A 22,654-nucleotide genomic window follows, 5' to 3' on the forward strand; every position below is an offset into this window, starting at 1 on the left:
GTGGACACGAAAGTTCCATCCGATTATTTTCATATTTATGTTAACTGAGAAATCTAAAATTATAAGAAGAAAGGAATCAAAATATAGAAAAAGAAAATTCTAAATTAATCAAATGGCTACCATTATGAAAAATGGAGGAAGAGTCGTTTGTAAGAACAAATACATTGTAAAATGGTAATATTTATTTTCTTATTCTCTTCCCCTGAAAACATTAAGATGATCTTTATTCTTGGTTACATCATGGATGCGGTCAAGTCCAAGGAATGAGGAACGGTTTGTAAACATATGAAAATTTATGAGAATTCCACTAAACTCGAACCCTGGATCCCTTGGAGTGAAGTTTTACTGCCTAAGTCATTCTGAAGGCAGTAAAACTCATTATAATAATCTCTAGTTAGAAATAAATTTAGAAATTTTTACGCTTAATTCTGTTCTTGTTTACAGTTTAAATGAAACGAAAAGAGAAAGAGAGAATCGAAAAGGGAAATCAAAGACTATTACTTCGAATATCTCATCATTTGTCGTATAACAAAGTTTTTCAACAACTTCAGAAAGTATAATAATTTACTCCTTTTTTAAAATAATAAATTAAAATGATTTAAACTTTTATTATTAAAAAATCAAAATGATTTTCTTATACTTTACAGACACTTATAAAAAGTAATTCGAGCGATATCAAGTCTCAAAAATCTCAGGAGGAAAATTAAAGAATGTACTACTTACATTCAGTATTTCTCTACTTGAACTTTTTAGTTGCACTTATAGTGCATTAAATTATACTGCTTAGGTCATTCGAAAATTTTCTCTATGGTAATCTATTGTTTTTTTTTTAAAATTTGGAGCTAATTTACTCAGATTTTGATAATAAGTCATTTCTCTTCGAAGTTTATACATTATAGTATACGTATACATATATATACAGGGTGATCGTAAAGTTCAGGTTTAGCACTAGATCGTCAATGGCGTTAAGATGAAGTATGTGAAACACTCCATACTAATATGTGGTATATTACATTCATTAATTTATTAGAAGAGCCTCTTCATCCGTTCTTCGCCGAAATTTAAACCATATCGCGAAAGTTCCAACAATTATTCCCTAAAAATTAATTATATTTATCATTTGAAAAAAACAATCGATGTAACTCCTAAATTTGTAGCCAAACTTCGATTTAGCGGTAGCACTTGTTCGTTAATGGCGTTAAGATGAAGTGTGTCAAACTAAATAATCAGAGCAGTGTTAACACACTTTTGAGGTTCATTAATTTCTTTAGAGACATTTTACAGATACAAAAGAAATTATTAGTAGTGATCAGTGCGGTGAAGTTTCTAAGAAGGTGAGACTTTCCGCCATAGCCGGATATACCCATGCATTCATAAGGCCGTGAAAGTAACGAAGTCTATACACAAGTTTGAGATTGAGGGAGAGCGCTATATCGAAGTTTGCATTTAATTTTTTTATATAAATAATAGTAAACTTACAGTTATAAATTCTGCACTCGCCACATATAATGTACCTTGTTTATAACCAACGTGATCTAATAAGAACCCACCTAAAGATGGGCCGATGAAAGAACTATAATAATAACAACAATAAAGAATTAATTAGTAAGTGAGAATGTCACAATAAATTTGTTTATCTTAACAAATTTAAAATAGTTTACCCGAGTGAACAAGCGGATATGATTGTTCCAAAAACTATGCCATAAGTAGATGCATCATCTGGCAATCCTATACGGCTGCATAAATAATATTGCAAAAATTAAAATGCAATTGTTAATTATTTGTAACATTTACATTTTATTGTCATTTTATAGTCAATAAATTCAATTGCGAATAAACGAAATCAATTAAAATAGAATGGCTAAACAAGAGATGGCATTCCACCCCTTTACGTTGCACCACCATGGATCTAGCCGAGAATCTAATATGGCGGTATAACGAGGATATTTCAAACATACTCACACTGGTGTAACGTATATTATTAATAAAATGTATCTGTTTCAAACCGGTTTTAACTGTTTTTAAAGTAATACAAATATATTTCAGTTTACCAACTTTCGAGTCACCTTACGTATTGTTCCTTTGATAATAGGAACAATATAATAGCAAAACATCGATATTCTAATATAATATAGATTGGTATATAGGTACACGAAAAATTCTAAAAATAATACAGAAAACATTACAGAATTAGCTGAGGAGAGAGAATGTGTGAAAAATAAATAGAAAATTTACTAAATTTAGAATATTTTCTGCTTATTTTTTACATAAACATGTTAAAATATGTTAGACTGTATTTTTTAAATTTCAAGCTAGCAACGCAATACGCAGTAGATCCCGTTTCTACGACATAACTGATTCCACAAAAAATGTCGTAAATCGGGTTATAGAGTTTACTCATTCTGCGTATTAAAATATTTAAGTAAACGTTTAAGATTAAACGAAATTATTGTTTCGTCGTTTTGCATTGATGATCAAAAAACGCCCACAGATTTCAAACTTTTTTGCAAATACCAGGCAATTTTAGTAAATAAGGTTTGTAGCGCTGTTAACGAAAAATAATGTAACGTACAAGGTTGACAGTAAAAATACTGAAAGACTATACAGTAATGCAGCCGTGTGCCAACAATCGTCTTTGCCAGGTAACATTTGAGTTCACTACGTAAACAGCGTGGTAGACTCAAAATGACGTCGCCCATATCCAACTGTACCAGAGTCGAACAGCATGCTGCTATTTTATTTTTTACACCTGAAGGTACTATTGAGATCCATCGCAGGATGTATGTACAATATGGAAAATCATGCAAGTCATTATAAAAAGCTTGTTTTCAAAAGTCTACGGGCTCACGTCAAAAGTTAAAATATTTCATAGAAGTAAAATATTAAAAATCGTCCGTAAATAAAATAAAAATTGCAATTCTTAATAAAGCGAGCATAGATAAGAAGTATAATTTTCTTTAAAAAATATAATTTATATTTAATAATTGTAATAACTTACATTGCTTCTGCCATAGCATCAATAAAAGAACAGATTAATTTTCCTCCCATTCCTAGTCCCACAAACGCTTGAGCAACGATGACGAGCCATAATGTCCTATAAATAATTGAATTTTACACCATATTTGATATGGGTGGCCCAAAAATCAGTTAATTATTACAAAATCCTGCAATTCGTAAAAGACACGCTTTGACAAATTGCAGAATTTCATGCAAAAACACTGCTAAATGACTTTTGGGTCACGCTTAAACAATTATTTTCTCCATTAAATAACGTTTTAAAATTAAAACTTACGTCGGTATTGGTATGAATGGAACCGGTCCGACGAACAAGAATCCTATCAGGGAGAAAAATATACCAACTGTGCATAAAATCTGCGTGTATCTACCATGCTGAAATTATTTTATTTTTATGTTATATATCTTCATGTATATTTTAAGTAAAATAAATTATAAGTGCAATTTACCAATTTATCGCATAAGAAACCCCAAATTGGCGATCCAAGAGCGTAGATCGCTCCTATAACAATAAAAATCGTTCCTAATAATACCGGCGATAAACCAAACTGAAATACATTATTTATTTAAATATTACACTTAAAAAAAAACTAAATTTATGTGAATTTATTTAAAACACACTTCTCTTAGATGAGGTTCTAACGTTGCATCGTTAAATCCGAGAGCAAAAAAACAGCTGACACAACACGCTAAATCAATTATATATGCTGGACTTTTTAGAAGTTTCTTGATATTTCCTGGATTTTCGGGTGGCAATGCATCTTATTTAAAATAAATTCAATTTATAATTAAATTAATAAGGTACTTTTATTTTAGAAACTTATGGTTGAATAACCATTACTTTTTAAAATAAAACAAAAAATAAAATAAAATAAAAAGTTTCTAAAATAAAATAAATTAATATTCATATTATACTAAACAAATTCAGATAGAAGAGATCACGCTACGCAAAATTTTACCATAAAAATTAATTCTGAAAGAAGCCATTTTGAAAATTGCGGATGTCGGATAGAAAAAAGCTCTTTTCTAACTCTTTTTATCTTGGCTTTTAGATGCCAATTAAAGTAGGAGTCTGGCATCTAAAAGCCAAGATAAAATGAGTTAGAAAATTCTCAAAAACGATCGTCAAACTTGGCAATGTTCTTCGTAAGTAACTCTTAACAGGAATAAAACATAATATATGAAATTTCGTTTTCTTATCCATGGGCCATATTGTTGTGAAACATTTAATAGCTACTTGTATGATTTCCTTTATGAGATGTTTGATAGGACAAAGCAGCACAATATGATCTTCCAAGATCTGCCAAGGAGTGTCTCCTAGAACTTTCTGTGGGAATCTTACTTCTACTTAAGTTGTTAGACACGTAAAGTAAAAAACCCCAGAAAACCACACCGCCCGTTCATTGGTCAAAAGCGAATCCAAGATCAAATATCAATGATCAGAGGGCACTGGTGAGTTTTGCAATTTTATCTTAGGTAGAGATTTTTAAAGAGAAATTTAAAAGCCAAAAACAGAATATTATGGAAATAAGAAAACGACAAAATTTAACGTAAGAGAATTAGAAATAGAAATAGCAAACAAAAAGTATTTATTGAATGGATACCCAAGAAAATTGTTAAAAGAGTGGTACGATGATTTTATTTTGAATGAATTTGAAGTTAAGAAAAAACAGGAAGTTAAAAAGTACGTATCATTTCCGTATATCAAAGGAATATATGAAAAATATCAAAAAGTTTTTTTTATAAAAAAAACAATAAATTTGGCCTCCGCCCAAAAAAATAGATTGTCAGAACTAACCAAAATAAACAATATTAATAAAAAAAGATCAGTTAGAAGAAGAGGGAATGGTGTACAAACTGCAATGCACGTGTATAAATCCAAGTTTCAACGTGGGAGAAACAAAACGAAAGTTGAAAGTTCAACTATCTGAACATCTGGCTGCAATAAAACTCAAGGTTAACACTTCACCGGTATTTTTACATTGTAACGCTAATAATTGTAATATTGATACTAATAATGTTAAAATAGTATATAAAGAAAAAAAAAAATGTGTAAAAAGAAAATTTAAAGAACATTTTACAATCGTCACGCAAAATAATACTGTCAATTTGCTAGCGGAATGCTGGGTAAATCTTGTAGTGTACAAAGACTGTAAACAACCAGTAGAAGATGGAAACTGAACTTGATGATTGTGCATCCTTTGTGTGGTTTTGTACTTAAGAAAGCCCTACTGAAGAGGCTGATGAGAAGGCGAAATGCATTTAGGGAAACATTGAGTAATTAAAAAACATTTTCTCTCTATATACTTGTTTGGTTTTTTGATCTTTTTGAGAGAAGTCTACTTCATTTTTTACAAATGTTTTAGAGTTGTTTTAATTTTTAGTTCTCTTAAAAGTCAGAAAAGGAAGAAAATTCTCGAAATTTTCGTTCACTTTTTTAAAGTACAATACACAAGATTTAGAGATTTCCAATTTTGATAATTGGAATCTTTTAAATGAATAAGTCACAAGACATAAAATACTTTATAAATTTAGGAGGGATTTGCTAGGACATACTTGAGATGCATAAACGCATACAAAGTTATAATGAATAAATTGTGGCCCGTGGAAAATGAAATTGAAAAATAAAATTATACATGAAAGAATTTTCTTGGAAAGAAATTTTTGAAGTCAAACACAAGCTCCTGAAATGGTCCAGCTTATAAGCAATTCGAATTTTTCTGATTTTATTGAAAAAATATTAATAATCAAATGGTCGAGCCAGATTAATTATTGGGCTAAAACCTGGCTCATTAATTAATTTGGACTAAAGAGATGCCATTAATCTGCCATCTTGTAATAAATTTAATAATTAGAAATAAATTAACTAATTTAGACTATTCTGAAAGAGCAGATAGATCTTGAGAGGCACTCGAGCTGCAACGCATCTGCACAGTAAACAGAAGTTTAAAACTATACAAAAAAAAAAAAATGCCAAGAATGAACTTTTATAAAAGCTATTTATAGATTTTAAATTAAAATTTTTAAATAAAAAGTTTTTAATTAAAAAATTAAATTTACAATTTAACTTTGTTTTAACTTACCGCTCGAAGGGATGATTAAAAAAGACACGAAAGAGCCTATTAAAAGTAAACATCCTGAAGTCATAAAGGGCGTAGCGTATCCGCCAATCTAGAATTAAAGAAATTTTTAAAACAACCGGTTTTTTTGTCATTATGCAAATTTATTAATGATTTACCTGGTACAAAGCACCTCCAATAGTGGGACCAACGATCATACCAAAACCAAATATTGTTTCTAGAAGAGACTAAAAATCGAAACAAATCTTACTTTTAAAGATGGCGTTTAAGACGAATAATAGATTAAATATTTACCAAAATGGTGGCTCTTTTATCTGAGAAATTCATAGCAACAATTGTATAACTGGCAGTAAAATATAAACTCCATCCCAGGGCATCAAACATTCGGATGAGGAATGCTAAGGTTATAAATGTTTTACCGGGAGGCGACCACTCCAGAACTCTATGTAAAATATGCATCATTTGATTATTTTACACAGTAGAAATTACATTACAGTAAAATTATTAAATACGTACCCAAACAAAACATTAGCATAACCAGATAAGAATATCCCTCCATAAGCTAATAAATTAGGTGTTATGTGTGAAGTCTGAAATAAAATATATTGTAATTCGTAAATATATTTTTGATATATTCCATCTTATATGACTCTCTTATTGATTCTATTTGTGTATTATATTCCTTATATCCAATAATACATAGAAATAAATCTTTAAATCAAGATCGAGTTTCTTATCACGATACGAATAAAGTCAACACTTTGTTACTTTAGAAAAAAGAATATACTAGTTTTTAAAAGAAACCAAATGAATAAAACAATAATTTTAGACAATTTTAAAATATGATTAATATTTTAATTTTTATTAAACAATTTGTATTTTTTTCTCTCGATGTGATTATACTGTATGAGGCCACTGGGGATCCTTCGCCAGTATTGGTTTTTGCAGTATTGGACAACCAAGTATTCCCAATACTGGATCAAGATAAAGTATTTAAAAGTATATAAATATAAGTTTTGTTGAGTTCAAACCTATTTATTTATGTCTGAACTCTAACAGAACAATGCCGTATATAAAAACTTAAAATTCCAATATGTAAAACTGTCCCTGCAGTTTAATAATAATATTTTTATTAATATAATAAAAATAATATGAGGTTGATCATGTAGACTAGTAGAGATTTCCAAGTGATTTACTGAAATAATAGGATAAAAAAATTAATAATATCCTTTTAATGGGACTGATAATCAAATTAATTTTACTTAATTTTTATAGGTTAAGAGAATTTTTAAAATTTTCTATATTATCATTAACTGTATTACATTAAAAAAAATATTTTTACCATTTTTCCACAAATCGGCGAAACGATAAATACAATAACTTGATAAAAACCCATGATCAGCCCGTAAATAGTAGGGGATGCGCCTTTATTCTCAGCCTGAAAATAGTACAGTTGTAATTTCTGTTATGTAGAACAATTCGTCAGAATGATGAAAATTAAATAAATACTTACTTCTTTGGGAAAGAAAGGAGCTAGTAAAGCGTAACAAGCCCCCATGATAAAATTGCAATATCCAAATGCAATTAACAAAAACAATTGTTTGCGTGAGGTCTCCTTAATTATATCACATATACCTTTCTTCGGTGGCTGTTCGTACAGTGGATTTTCATCACTTGTGATACTTACGCTCGCTTGCTCACTCATTTTCTTAAAGGCAAACAGTAAAATTTTATTATTTACAGACAGTTTTTTTTCAGTAAAAAACACAATAAAATACGTTCGAATAAACTATGATTTAACTCACAAGGAAAGGCTCAGAAAAGTGTTTTATGGATTTCGATGAGAAGTTGTGTTCGCGCTCACCGAAAGATTTTGTTTTATTTCGTTTGTAATTCTATTGTTTTCCATTTCTCATTATAAACTATGATGATTTTCGAATTAATATGTGATTAGAAAGATATCGAATTATTATATACAGTTCTCATTTTCCGAAATTTTCTCTGGCAAAAATTTTACACTGATATATTGATGGATGGTAGTTTTCATAAAAGGATGCAAAACACATTGTTTTCTTACAGCATGTGCACTGAATAAATATAGGAATTATGCTGCAACCGCACTTGTGGCGTTAAATTTCAAAATTCGACAAATCCATCTTCAGACATCTTCAAACAAGTGGGGAAAATTGGAGTATCGTACACTGCTGTATGTCGATGCTACGCGTAGTCAGCCTTGATTTGTAATATCCAACAAATACACGCCTAACGCTCGATTTCGGAATTCCAAATCCGATATTTTTTGTTAGTAATATTTATTTTTTATTTATTATAGATATCCTAAACCAGATTTTGTATTGTTTCGCATGAAACTAGACGAGAGCCTTAAAAGGGCAATGCCTTTTATTCATAAATGAAAGAAGATTTTATATATGTTAATACAAATTATTCTTCCTTTTATCATAGAAAATGTTATATTCAAGTTATTCTGCCTTTGCTAATAATACAGAACACACAAAGAATCTATGTTTAATTTTATTAACTAAATTTATTTATTAACTAAACCATATTTAAAAAACTATGGAAAATTATACAGTGATTTGCCTGATTGTCACAAATTGAGATTTAAACCAACAAGTAGAAAATTTTTAAAAATAAATTAATTTAATCCCAATAAGTAAATTGGTAATATGTATACGTATGGCAAAAGACGTTTCAATACATCAGTTTACAGTTGTGATCTACAGCAGCTATTTTACTATATTTTTTTATGTCTAGGCGCTACACTTGTGTGTATTATATTACGACTATGTGACAATAAAGTTTATTATTATTATTTCCAGTAAACAGAAGCATTGTTTTAATAATAATAAAATTTATTAAATATCTGTATGTTTTCAAATAACTGTTTAATTAATTTTCATTTTGTTTAGATAATGTTGATCTTTACTGCTTGTGGAGTATTTAAAATAAGTTCTATTTGTTTACCGTTTTAAATAAAGATTAACAAAATGTCTTTTCTTCTTAATTTATATCAGTAATTATCTAAGAATAAAAAAGCTAAATTTACAAAAATAATTTTTTTTTCCAATACATAGAACATTTTTAAGCCATAAGCCAAACATGTAATCACAAATACAGTATAAGAATAAACAATTTCAAATAGAAACCGTTTTAAAATGAATTATATTCGTATGGAGATGTATTATATTCGTAGAATAAATAGAAATAAAATATGTTAAATGGCCATGTTAAATTTATTTTTAATTTTACTTAAAATGTATTATTGTGATTGTGGCTAGGACACCAGATGACGCTTTTATCATACTTTACATATTTTACTACGGAGGCAGTAGCCTACAAGGAAAGGTCGTCTCCGTGAGTTTTGTGATTTTATGAACTGCGGATGGTGCAAACAACGGAATGAAGGACTGAAGCAAAGTTTAATCTTTGTTAAAAGTTGTAATTATATTTATTATATTATTAAACAGAAATAAAATATTTAAATAAGTTTCGTACCTCTGTTGGAGAAAATCCGAAACTGAACGCAAGCACTGTAGACGATAAACGCCAAGGCAGATGCACAGGCCTGTTGTATAACGCAGGCCATGCTAAAGTAGAGTTAATATGTCAAGTTGCCGATAGCTAGCGCTAGAGTCGCTTTGCGGCGAGAAGTTTGTTTATCTATTTGGTTAGTAGATAGTTTTACCATTTTCAAGCAATTTTGTAACTTTTTTATACTGTTCTGTCAAAAAAATCTTATTCATAATTACATTTTTAAATTTTATATCATGCATAAAGAAAGAAAAAGTATATTTGGTTTATAAAAAATTAAATAAGATGATAATTTGAAATTACAGATAAGGATGTAAATAAACAGGTTAATTTATCCAGGTTTTAAATAAATATTTGTTTAAAACTGTCATATTGCTACATATTGTAAATGAAAGTTTTGTACATAATGTTTTATGTACAATATATCTGTTTAATAAACAGGTAACGGTAAAATAAGTAAATAAATTTGCTTTTTGCTGTTTTATTTTATTACGTATGTATGACAATATAATTAGGAAAACCATATGATCCATTGATACATTTAAATAGCCATAGAAATTTAATCCGGATAAAGAGAAACTATTTTTTAAAAATAATTTATTAACTTTAACACAACATAAAGTGTGCTATACAATTTTACTTGATTCGGTATATTGAGAAATAGTATTTGGGATTAAATAGTTTTGTATTTTTGACATGCGAAATTACATTCCTTCTGACACTCACATTGGCTCTACATATTTTGGTAATTTATATAATATTCTGCACTACCAAAAGTAAAATATGAATGAATGCCTACTACACCTGTTCTTTGTTTGTACAGGCCTAAAACATCAGTAACATGTCTTTCTTTTAGACTCAATGTCATGACTAATTATTATCATTGTCAATCTTATAATATAATCGAGATGGGCTGATAATAATAATAATAAGATGAAGAATAAGCGCAGAGCCCTAACGGTTAGGAGTTAAAAGTTGAAATTTGGTACACTAAGAAAGGATTATTCGAAATCCCTTCATGTGGAAGAGGGAAAGGATTAAGGCTTATCCTAATGAACTCAGCTTCTGCTTTACTATTTTAGATGCAACTTTTTTTATTTTTAACTGTGTTTTTTTATTCCTATACAAGGAGATGGTAACTATGTGGATGTGGGGATGAAAAAAGTGTATTCCTTAACAATGGAAGTGTTAAGAGATAGCGACGTGCAAGATTTACAGGCGCTGGACAAAAAAAGAAAATAAGAGAATCATGGGAATGCACACTAAGAAGAGATTTTTGGATAGTTCCTCCAGCGGACGACCCCCTGGAGAACCCTCCAGGGGGTCCTCCGCTGGCGAAAGGTAGAGGGTTAATCTTCGCTATCGTTACTTTTTGCCTGAGCAACGCCGGGCTTATCTGCTAGTATCTAATAATACTGTCTAAACTCTTGCCATCCTTCGTCTATCTATTTTATTTTTCAACTTCTAGCTCATCATCCTCTACTTACCTCTAAGTCATTATGTGCCTGTAAATATGTTGAATATGTTGTCTAAATAGTTAAAATTTCCACTTTTATAACTCATCCTGAAGTCTAATTCCCTCTTTTTTCTCTAACAGTCCATATCTGAAATACAAGAACTAAATCTACTGACTTTTAATTTCCATCTCTAACGTGTTCCTAACTTTTTTTGGCTGAACTTTAATCTCTCTCTATCTCATTTATAAACATAATATTAATTGTGAATAGAATATATCATAGCTCTTTCCTCACTGCAAACTACAATAATTTACCTAATATTAATAAATAAATAAAAAGATATTGGCTTAACCTTGATAAACTCCAAAGCCACCCTAAATCCTAAATCTCCTTTTCTGAAACACTTTAAATCTATCCTATCTTAACACATAATTTAACATTTCTTCCCGTATTAATAAAGTTTATACATGCTTAACTATAAATTTTTACTACCTTTTCTTATCCTTAACGAAAACTCCACAAAATATTTAAAATTGACCACAAACTGTAAGCAAAAAACAAATAGTTTAACGTCTGAAATCGTGAAAGTGACAGTTAATAGAAATATAAATATTAACGACATTTACGCTCAAAACCGAATTAAAATAGTATTTATAAGCAGTCTTTTAAAAAAGACAAAAGCAATATCTGAGTTAAAAACGAAAAAATTTTACATATTAAAAGAATTTTAAATGTTTATAGCTGACTTTTTTCTGCTCCGGCCAAATTTGCGCCGCAAAGCGATTGCAGCGCTTGCAGTAACAGAAATATTTATTACGCCACTTTCTCAGACCAGTATATTTTTAGACTCTGGCCTACATGTTGTTATTTCAATATCTATCGATTTCCGGGTCCAAAAGTGATCCGTCATCCTTTCTTAAAATCGTGATTTTCTTGGGAAAAAACGCAAAAGTGGAACCTACGGCTTTTAAGGGATACCTTTCAGTGTCCCAGAATAACCATGCGAAAGTTCATCGAACTCCGTGAAATACAATTCTAAGCCTCTCGTCATTCCTTTGGAGGTTCACTATATAAAAAGTCCATTGTATTGTATAAACGGGGTGCCTTACTTTCCATAAGAGAAAGTGGAACCTCACATTTTCCAATTTTAAATAATTGTGTTCAATTATAGAAGACAAATAAGAATGATTTTTCAGTCAACGTAATAGAATAAAATCATATACAATGAACTCGATATAGTGAATGATTTAATTCAGCCTTATCAAAGTTCATTATATCGAGACACACAACTCTAGCTTCGGACCATTTATATAGGATCAATGACCGATGAACTTATTATACAGTGGATTATTGATATAGTAAACGATTTAGCTCAGTCCTTTGAACGTTCACTATATCGAGAGTCCACTGTATTAAATAAATGTGGACCTTACCTTCCATCGGAGAAGGCAGGGCCCTACATTTATTCAAGATTTCATCTTACCTCTCTCAGGCTCCACTAGCGAAGAAAAAAATTTATTTAAATAGTATAAAATATAATAATAAAATGATTCCATTAATACTCCTATAACAATAAATTAGTAAAAGGATATAAAGCATCGTTCAAAAACTAATTAAATTAATTAACTTAAATTTAAAAATATATATATTTTTATATTAAAAATTGATAGTAGTTAGTTTTTTTATAGGCTTTACAGATATACTATATAATTATGTAATTGAATTAATTAAAACTAATTTAAAAATACCCCAAACTATAAGGCAATTTACCTTTAAACATACATCTAAAACCTAATAATTTATCCATAAGAGATATGTTACATACCTATTTATTATTCCAGAACAAACATTAGCATCTTCTCTATTAATATAAATTAGTTAGTTCAAACGTCACGGTGATGATGAAGATGATAAGAGATATAATTACGTTATCTTGATTATTGCGCCGTTAAGATTAAATTGTTAATACTTTATATCAGTAAATCTATTTATCAGTTGATGTAACTGATACAAATAAAACTACATATTATTATATAAAAACAATGCTATATTTTCTATTATTTTTTTTTAAACTTTCCGCCCTGTGGGCACTAAGAGGGCCTCTTTTTGCAAGCCCATTACGGGTGCGGCCAGGCCCACAATGGGGCGGGTGGTGAGGGACGATGCCCGACATATTCGGACGAACCACCATCTGAAAAATTCCTGGGGATTTTTCGACCCGTCGGGATTTAAACCCGGATCCCCCAGAGCGGTGGGCTGCCACCTTGGCCGCTCGGCCATCCGGCCTCATTTTCTATTATTATTGACATATTTAAGTGCTGCACTCTCAATTACAGCCAAATTTCGGTGTACAGTAAGACCCCGCTTAACGCTGCCCCGCTTAACGCTGTTTCGGTATTACGCGGTAGTATTGGAATTCCCCGAGATCGCACGCAGCGTTAGGATTCCCCGAACGCATATTTGCTGCATCACAGTTGATTTATGATCGGTCATCAACTTTATTGTGTGTATAAAGATATAAACATATTATTTTATTTTATTGTGATAAATACGGCAGTTTTTAGTTTTTACAATCGGTGATTGCAAAGGAAAAGAAAGTAAAGCGACAAGAAAAAGCATTTCTCTGGAAACTAAAATGCAGGTGCTCAGACGATTAGATGCAGGTGAACGGCAATCTGATATCGGCACTGCATTAAATTTGTCAACTTCAACAATACGGACAATTTTAAGAAATAAAGAAAAGATCGTATCATCAGCAACTACAACCATAACAACTTCGGCAACAAAAATTACCCGTACCAGAAGCAATGTGTTTAAGAAATGGAAAAACGACTTTCCATCTGGATTGACGATGAAGTTGAACGCAATATGCCATTAAGTCAAGCAATTATAATGGAAAAAGCGAGAAAAATTTTTAACCATATTCAGAATGAAAAAAGCGACACGAGTGAAAATTTCGTAGCTAGTCGTGGGTGGGTTAATCGATTTAAAAATAGAAACAATCTTCATAACATACAAGTTACCGGAGAAGCGGCAAGTGGAGATAGAAAAGCAGCTGCATCATTTCCAACAACATTAAAAGCAATCATTGAACGGGGGAATTATCCTCCTGAATTAGTTTTCAATGTTGATAAAACGGGCTTTTTCTGGAAGAGAATGCCAAAACAAACATACATTTTTATCCCGTGAAGAAAAGCGAACATCAGGATTTAAAGCTACAAAAGATCGTTTAACACTTCTACTGAGTGGTAACGCTAATGGAGACTTTAAATTAAAACCACTGCTTGTTTATCATTCCAAAACCCCAAGAGTAGACGGCCGGATGGCCGAGCGGTAAAGGTGGCAGCCTACCGCTCTGGGGGACCTGGGATCGAATCCGAACGGGTCGAATAATCCCCAGGAATTTTTCGGGGGGGTGGTCCGTTCGGATATGTCGGGCCTCGTCCCTCACCACCCGGTCGCCCCATTGTGGGCCTGGCCGAACCCATAATGGGCCCTTTTAGTGCCCACAGGGCGGAAAGAGTTAAAAAAAAAGTACTTGTATAAGTACTTCACACTTTTTACTGATGAACAAATCTCCACAATTATGTAACAATTATATGTTAGTAATAGTGTGGATTGTAAGGAACAACCCAGCTATTATCTATCAACTTCCGATTCACCTCAACAGATCCTTGATTCCGTCGTCTATAATATGGATATCCATCCACATTTCAAAGGGACTTTGGGATGTACTGTACATATATCACAGGACTTTGGAACTTCTTCGTGCAATCATTGTCAACCATGCAGGGACTTGAAGGGTCTCTCTTCCCACATGGTCCATGGATCGTATGTTTTGCGACTATTTCAAAGAGTCATGGTGAAGCCTCCTTTATCTGGAATCTCTGCCTTCACGATTTAATCAATATCTTTAGGAGTGGTAATTTTTTCGTCCTTGTCTAAGATGATTAGAATGTGTGCATGTGGAAGACCTCTCTTCTGGAGCTCAATCACATGCACATGCGCAACAACCTTCCTAATGACTTACGCTTATTCGTAATGTCATCAAGAAGTTGTGTAAGTTTCAAGTTAAATACTCGGACGACGAAGTCAGGTCTGAATTCAGCTTTTCCCCAAGGTTTGAGGTTTTCAGTTATTTTTTTCCATTTTGGGTTGAAAGTCATTGTTACAAATAAATCAGGTTTTCCATACTTTGTGACAATGGCCATAGCATCTTGGTAATACTGATGCATGTTTCGCGGTCCACCCTGAAAACTTGAAGGCAGTATAACTGCTTTTCCAATCAGGTTAGTACTCCCATCAACTACCTCATCCTGTTCTATCACATCCATTAAACCATTATATTTCTCTGATCTCAATGTTAACTGATTATTTTTCACCCAGTTCAAGTCATTCGCCTCAGCTCTCACATAAATATCCACCATGTATTGTTGTGTCAATTTTCCCGCACTCAATATCGGATTAAATTCATCATGTCCAGGAGACAATCTGCAAGAGAAATATTCCTTCATACTTAATAAATGAAAGTTTAATACGCTTAATTTTTAAAAGTTTGATGCACCTAATATATATATATATATATATATATATATAACGTGTACGTCGGACGTTCAGCGCCGCTTTCCTGTAAGCCTAGAAGTTTGACAATGGCGTTTTGAATGTCGAGCACGATTCCACTGACTTTCCAAACGCCATTGCCAAACTTCTAGGCTTACAGGAAAGCGGCGCTGAACGTCCGAATTACACGTTTTCGCGTTTAAAACTTCGGCCTCAACCTCGCTAGTATACTTCAAAAATCTAGTTTCCTTACGTCTTTTTCTGCCCCTCCCCCTTTGCCACGTGGTAAGTCCGACTCGGTGGAGAGGAGGTGTGTATCAGGTTAGGGACGTTAGTGGATACCGTTACAGACACGACATGACACGACACGACACGACAATGGCTTATATATATAGAACTTCTGGTGATGTTCAGCCGGTTCGCACAGGTTCGCTGTTAAAATTTTCAGTTTTCCGAACCTTGTTAAACACACGGAACATTTCTTGGTGGTTTTGTTGTTTTTTTTTTAAATATATTAAAATATACGTATTATACTCTGTGATACTACTATAACAAATCAGTTATATAAGACAAAGAATAAAAGAATTCAGCAAAGCTGAATTGTCGCGTGACCAAGGGCGCAAAGCCTGCTAAAAGGTGAACAATAAATTGAAATAAACGCTCTTTACAAGGGCTCAAAGCCTGCTAGCAAACGCGTACATTATATACATAAGGGAGACGCGACCAAGGGTACAAGCCAGCCAAGTAGATATTTACAATTGAAATTAATTGCGTGTTTCTGGGATTTGGTTTTCACGCTGTTGACGTCTCGGGTTGTAGTTGTTAGGTTGTCTGCGTTGCCAGTTGTTACCTTCTTGATTTCCGTTGAGATGTTGGATGTATATTTCACGACTCGCTCTGATTGTGTCGCTCACCATTAACCTTTTCATAGTCGTCGCATACCGTCTTGAAATGGCCAGTCTTCTAAGGATCGACTCGTTGGCAGGGTCCCACCCTCCTAGGGCTCCCACAATGAAGGCATCTACGTAGGTGTTGTATCCTTTACCTCAGAGGAAGTTGGCGAGAGATCTATACTTCGTTATTTTTGCTTCTCTTGCAATCTGAAAGGCGTCAGACCCGTTTTCAAATGGAATGGTCACATCAATAATAATTGCCTCCATGTAAGTTCGCCGAAATGGGGGGAGTTTTTATTCCCAACCGTCGGGATGGCTAAGGGCTATTCGCATGTGGGTGGCGGTTTTGAGGAGGCAGAAAAACGAGCGTTTCACATAGAAACCGTTTATTTTAGTCGAAAATGCTTACATAAATTTAGCAATGGTCCTTGAGTTCAGAGCTTTAGGTTGTTTTCGGTTTCGGTCTGATCCTACGCTGGAGGGGCCCCGTAGCAACGTCGAGTTAAAAGTTCGAAATTCTGAAGAGACGGTGCACAAAAGATGAACGGAAACACCACTATTGGAGGTGAACGAACACGACAGGTAGTCTAGAGGAAGCTCCTCTGTCCTTGACATCGGAGGCTTTATAATTTTCTCGGGATCGAATCATTGCTAATTGGTTAACTCTTCTCCTCCTCGCTTCCCAATTGGTTTCCCACTTGTCTCCAGGTGTAAATGGAGCTTCGTTAGGTCGCAGGAAAGGTCGACAAGAGAAGGTTTATCCGACACCGTCTTTTAGACTATGATCGCGTTTAATTGTTGACTACGACACCAACGCTCATTTTGATATATATATATATTTTTTTCTTTCAGGTTTCGTTTTGCTTTCTAAACTGCGTCTTAATTTTTGAGATTTTTCTTTCTAAATTTTCTTTACCTAAAATTTTGTTTTTCCCGTTACTCGTTATGAGCGTCGACATCAAAGTCCGGTGTCGCCGACTCGCCACTTATAAAAGTTATCATTTCGCGGTTTGACTTAACAAACTTGTACATATCCCTTTTGGGGGTTTATTTCCAGGCCTCACACTCCATTTTTGTATCGTTTATAAAGGTTAAGTCAGGACGGCAGTTTTCCGAAAAATCAGGAATCCTTTGGTTGACATAAAGATTTCCACCAACTAAACTAGAGCCTTATACCCCGTTCGCACCGAGCATTTCAATCTAGATTGCGAGCGAGGTCGGGGACTATGTCTCGGCGCGATCTCTCTCGACCGTTTCAATCTCGACCGAAACGAGGTTTAATCGCGATCGATTCGAGAGAGTTCTCGAAACTAGATCCAGTCATAAGACAGAGATCCCACAATCTCACTCGCGCGAGATAATACAAGATGGCCGTGGAACACGTGTCGGGCTTTTTTTTTTTTTTTTTTTTTAACTCTTTCCGCCCTGTGGGCACTAAGAGGGCCTCTTTTAGTAGGCCCATTATGGGTTCGGCCAGGTCCACAATGGGGCGACCGGGTGGTGAGGGACGGGGCCCGACATATCCGAACGGACCACCCCCCGAAAAATTCCTGGGGATTATTCGACCCGTTCGGATTCGATCCCGGGTCCCCCAGAGCGGTAGGCTGCCACCTTTACCGCTCGGGCTATGGACAGCGAAATAAAGAGGATATTGTATTTCGAGAGACGATGAAATCTGTCTATTCGGGGTGAAAAATTTCTCTGCCTAAAAAAAAAAAAAAAAAAAAAAAAAAAGAAGGACGACAACACTAATATACTATTGTTACCCGGTCTTCGCCCAGGGCTCGTTACGTTCCAAAGACGCCACTGATTATTAGATATATCGCAAGGTATTGTATTCATTTCTAGTCAAAACTTCCATTTCGTTTGTCGGTGATTGTCAGAGAAAAATTTTCTGCTAGCGAACCCTTTGTTAACTATTTCGAATATCACCACTGTATAGAAGTATTATTTTATGCAATCAACATACACTTGAAATGTGTCAGACATGCCAGTAATATTAATGAAAATTTGTTACATAGAATTATTTAACGCTCCGGGAGATGACCGTAGTCCGACGTCACGGTTTGCAGACTTTACCGCAAGATGGCAATACTAGCAACTATGGTGCCGTCTGCATGAGAGCATTAAAAAAGTATGGTAACTTAAAAAGTGTGATAACTTTTTTATTTTTCGTCTCCGGTCCAAAAATAGGGTACCGTTGAACTCGTCTCGATCCCGAGTTCAAATATATAATCAATGTTCTGAAATTCCATAGGGAGTAATCTATAGTACACCCTTTTTGTATTTATTAGCTCATTTTGTTCTTATTGTTACAATTAATATATTTATTGATAACATAAATAACATAATTCAATCTTTTATATACAAAACTAAATATATTTATAATAAAATTTATGGGTGTACTATAGATTACTCCCTATGGAATTTCAGGACTCTGATTATATATTTGAACTCAGGGGACCGAGACGAGTTCAACGATACCCTACTTTTGGACCGGAGACGAAAAATAAAAAAGTTATCATACTTTTTTCGGCGATCGCGCGATGACAGGGAGTCGCGTCGCTCTCCGCTAAGTCGGCCTCGCTATCGCGATCGGGAGTCCCGTCGCTTGCCGTTAAAATTGCCTTTAGTAGACGTTTTCCCCCTTTTTTTACTTCGTTCAAGAACTACTGTGAATCGATCACTAGTTTAGCACATGGCGGCGTGTGGTGGCGCCCATACGAGAGGTCAGTCGGGCCGCCATGTTCGCTGCCATAACCGAAATGGCGATCGCGCGATGATCGGAAGTCGCGTCACTCTCTCCGCTCTCGTATCGCGTGTTTAACCCTCCGGGAGATGACCGTAGTCCGACGTCACGGTTTGCAGACTTTACCACAAGATGGCAGTACTAGCAACTATGGTGCCGTCTTCATGAGTGTATTAAAAAAGTTTGGTAAGTGAAAAAGTATGATAACTTTTTTATTTTTCGTCTCCGGTCCAAAAGTAGGGTATCGTTGAACTCGTCTCGATCCCCTGAGTTCAAATATATAATCAAAGTTCTGAAATTCCATAGGGAGTAATCTATAGTACACCCAAATTTATAATACTAATGTAACTATTCAAAAAAATTTAAAAACCAATGGGATCGGTAAAATTTCAATTCTAAAAAACCTTTAAATTAAAATCCAAGTAAAAAGCTACTCTTTAAAATCCGACTTCGATGAGTTAAGAAGACAAAAAAAAAAAAAAAAAGGACGAAAAGATGCTATACTTTCATAATTTTATTAGTTCTATTTCCCAAATGCATTTCGCAACGCCTCATCAGTGGGATGACCCATTGATGAGGCGTTTTGAAAATAACAAATTTTGTTAATTTATTATGCTATCTTTTTAAAATCATTTAATGTTTAAGTATAGCATAGGTTATCTGATTTTCAATATTTTTGTCTTGATAAAAAAAAAAAAGAAAAATAGAATTTGTAGTAGATATACAATTGTTACTTGAAAATTATTTAGGTTTCTTTGACTTTATTCTGGTTTTTAAGAAATAGATTTGGAAGTTACATTGCAAAAAGAGAAGAAAAATATAACTGTATCAAATATGTTCTTATTTTCAATTCAAATCAATATTGCTGCTTTCAGAATTTATATATTTGAATGATCCTGAAAGTCATCAATTTACTTTATTTTAAATAATTTACAAAAATGTCACAGTGTGTTCATTTTCTAAAACTTGTCTAGTTCTATTTTCTAAACACAAAAAAGAAAATGGAACTGCAATTTACAGTATTTAAGATGTAGCATAGGAGAAGAGCACAGAAGATCAATAACTGCATGTCTCGGGTAAGTCAAATGTCTTCCATAGAAAGGATTTGTTTGATGGTGATCACATATTTGTTTTCTGGATATAAATGATTACTGAATATTTATTATTATTTTTTTTTAATATAAATCATTCTTTCAAAATCTATGACAAAAATATAACATTTTATTTTTGAAATTAATTAATGAAAAAAAAAAGATTGTTTGTAATCATAGGTATAAGCAGAAATAAGTAAAATGAAAATATTAAAATTACACATTTTTTTCCTTCTTAAAATGATCATACTTATTCATCAGTAGAACTTGTTTTCCTACATTAATTTTCTTAATAGGGTCAATATTTAATTTCTATTTTGTTCACTAATCAAAATTACACACAAAATTATCTTATGTTACATATATACATCAAGTGTTTCTCTCCAACAGCATATGAATAGCTGAGCTAACCATTCTGACATGTAGTTATTGATCTTCCAGACATTGTAGGAATACTATAGTGTTCTTACAGTGTATTCCTATAGAACAGTGGTAGCAAACTTATGACCCACAGGTCAGACACCGACCCACACAGGCTTTTTAAATGACTCGCGCATTTATTTTTATAAACTTATATTTTATATCATAAAAGAGAGAACAGACAATCAAAATATTTTAAAAAGGCTGTTGTATAAATTACTCTCTATGGAATTTTGGAATGAGTTCAATGATAACTTTCTTTTCATCTCTGGTCCAAAAGTAGGGTATCATATTTACGATTTCTTTCCTTTCACAATACATTCTATGTCATTTTAGAGTTTTCCACTAGGTGGCATTCGAATGTTCGTGCTCCCAACAGACTCCTCCCGGAGGGGAGCCACTGGCAGGCTTTTACTTGTTCCTGCAAACGTTCAATACTTTTTTTTTTTGAAGCAAAACACCATGTCTAAAGGTAATGATAGTAATTATTAGGGATGAAACAACAAAAAACGCTGGGATAGTCTAGCAACATTGACCTTCAGAAATTAATAGTTTTCTTATTTAATTAATAAACTTATCTAGGGTCTTCATATCTACCCAACACTTCCAGATAGTGGGATTTGGACAATGTCAAGTAAAGGATTGCAGAATGGAGTGAAGTATAATAGGGACAGTTCATACTTACTCGTTAGTGCCGATATGATAGTCATGAAGGCTCATTAAAAATCCGAAAACAGCAGCCAAAGTTGAACAGGACTTAAGATCACAGGCCTACCACGAAACTAAGTTGCTCATCGACTAACCAACTTTATCTACTCGTAACTCCCAAGGTTCTTCAAACCGATTGTCTCTGGATGATAACTCAAGGACGAAGGATTATGAATAGATTATTAATAGTATCAATCCTTAAAGAAATTCATCACAAAGGCCTACAATATCTGGATAGCCAAAACAGTTAAGGTGTTAGTCTATTGCTCTGGAGCCCAGGAATCAAATCCGAGAAAGCAACTTCCACAAACTTTTCCATAGGTGATCTGATCTGGATATCTTGGGCCCACCCCCTCACTGCTTGGCTGTCCCATTTTGGGTCTGGCCGAATCTGGGATGAATGATTTAAAAGTCCTCTTAATGCCACTGGGCAGAAAAAAAAATTATAAAATATTTAAATTTTAACAATAATCAGAGAAGTAATCATTGTATTATCCCTTTTTGTTATTTCCAGCCATAAATTTCACTACATTTTGGCAAAAATTTGTTTACAAGTGTGTATCCTTGTGTATAGCTGATTTATTTAATAATTATGATTTTGTAACAATTTAAAGGATTGAATGAAAAATTTGACTTCACTCAATATTTTGAGATCACCAGATAAAATTGCATTAACACATTAAATCATTACAGCATTTCATTGTGTCTTCTCATCTACTTCCATTTAATGATATCCAAAGAAGAGAAATAAGAGTGAGTAAAATGTAATGAAAGAATGGAGCACTTTGAAATGAAGATTCTATCTTAGTTTGTTATATATATATAAAAAAAATTTGGTGCATGTTAGAAGCAATATATGCATATTAATTAAATCTGTAAATATTGAATTAATAAAACTAAATGTTTATTAAATTCCTATATTTTTTAAACAGATTACTCATGGTAGTATTCATATACAATTTCATATTGGAATAATTAATTTATTACTATTGAAATTTGAGTCTGAAGAGATGGGAAAAAAGGCACATTTGTATATCTTGTGTATTCCAGAAAAGTTTCATTACAAGCAGCAACTTAAAATCTAATATGAAGATGCCATAAACAAGTTATATTAAATAAAACAGATTCA

General features: G+C 32.9%; 2 protein-coding genes across 3 annotated transcripts; one reads left to right on the forward strand and one right to left on the reverse strand.

Moving 5' to 3' along the window:
- Window positions 1-871: 871 nt before the first annotated feature.
- LOC136988426 (MFS-type transporter SLC18B1-like) lies at window positions 872-9,671 on the reverse strand. Of its 2 annotated transcripts, none has more exons than XM_067286270.1 (14): window positions 9,612-9,671; window positions 7,609-7,803; window positions 7,438-7,533; window positions 6,612-6,685; window positions 6,390-6,537; window positions 6,254-6,322; window positions 6,099-6,186; window positions 3,637-3,776; window positions 3,465-3,563; window positions 3,293-3,390; window positions 2,999-3,094; window positions 1,662-1,736; window positions 1,480-1,573; window positions 872-1,096 (listed from the first exon to the last, which is right to left on the reverse strand). In XM_067286270.1, the coding sequence occupies exons 2-14, from the start codon at window positions 7,798-7,800 to the stop codon at window positions 1,019-1,021; spliced, it is 1,347 nt and encodes a 448-aa protein (XP_067142371.1). In that variant the 5' UTR covers window positions 7,801-7,803; window positions 9,612-9,671; the 3' UTR covers window positions 872-1,018. The 2 variants fall into 2 exon arrangements, with proteins under 2 accessions (XP_067142371.1, XP_067142370.1); XM_067286269.1 differs by lacking the exon at window positions 9,612-9,671 and adding an exon at window positions 7,874-7,979.
- A 4,253-nt stretch (window positions 9,672-13,924) lies between these two features.
- Window positions 13,925-14,293, forward strand: LOC136988531 (tigger transposable element-derived protein 1-like). The gene has a single exon (XM_067286401.1). The coding sequence runs from the start codon at window positions 13,925-13,927 to the stop codon at window positions 14,291-14,293; it is 369 nt and encodes a 122-aa protein (XP_067142502.1).
- Window positions 14,294-22,654: the final 8,361 nt, after the last annotated feature.

This window comes from Centruroides vittatus, unplaced genomic scaffold (genome assembly GCF_030686945.1).
Source record: "Centruroides vittatus isolate TY-2023 unplaced genomic scaffold, ASM3068694v2 scaffold_3315, whole genome shotgun sequence".
NCBI lineage: Eukaryota > Metazoa > Arthropoda > Arachnida > Scorpiones > Buthidae > Centruroides > Centruroides vittatus.

Coding starts and splice junctions, on each gene's coding strand:
- LOC136988426 (XM_067286270.1), bottom strand. CDS start 7,800: ATGAGTGAGCAAGCGAGCGTAAGTATCACAAGTGATGAAAATCCACTG. Junction 3,095..3,292: donor CCATTCATACCAATACCGAC/GTAAGTTTTAAT, acceptor AATTATTTATAG/GACATTATGGCTCGTCATCG. Junction 1,574..1,661: donor ATATCCGCTTGTTCACTCGG/GTAAACTATTTT, acceptor TTATTATTATAG/TTCTTTCATCGGCCCATCTT.
- LOC136988531 (XM_067286401.1), top strand. CDS start 13,925: ATGGAAAAACGACTTTCCATCTGGATTGACGATGAAGTTGAACGCAAT.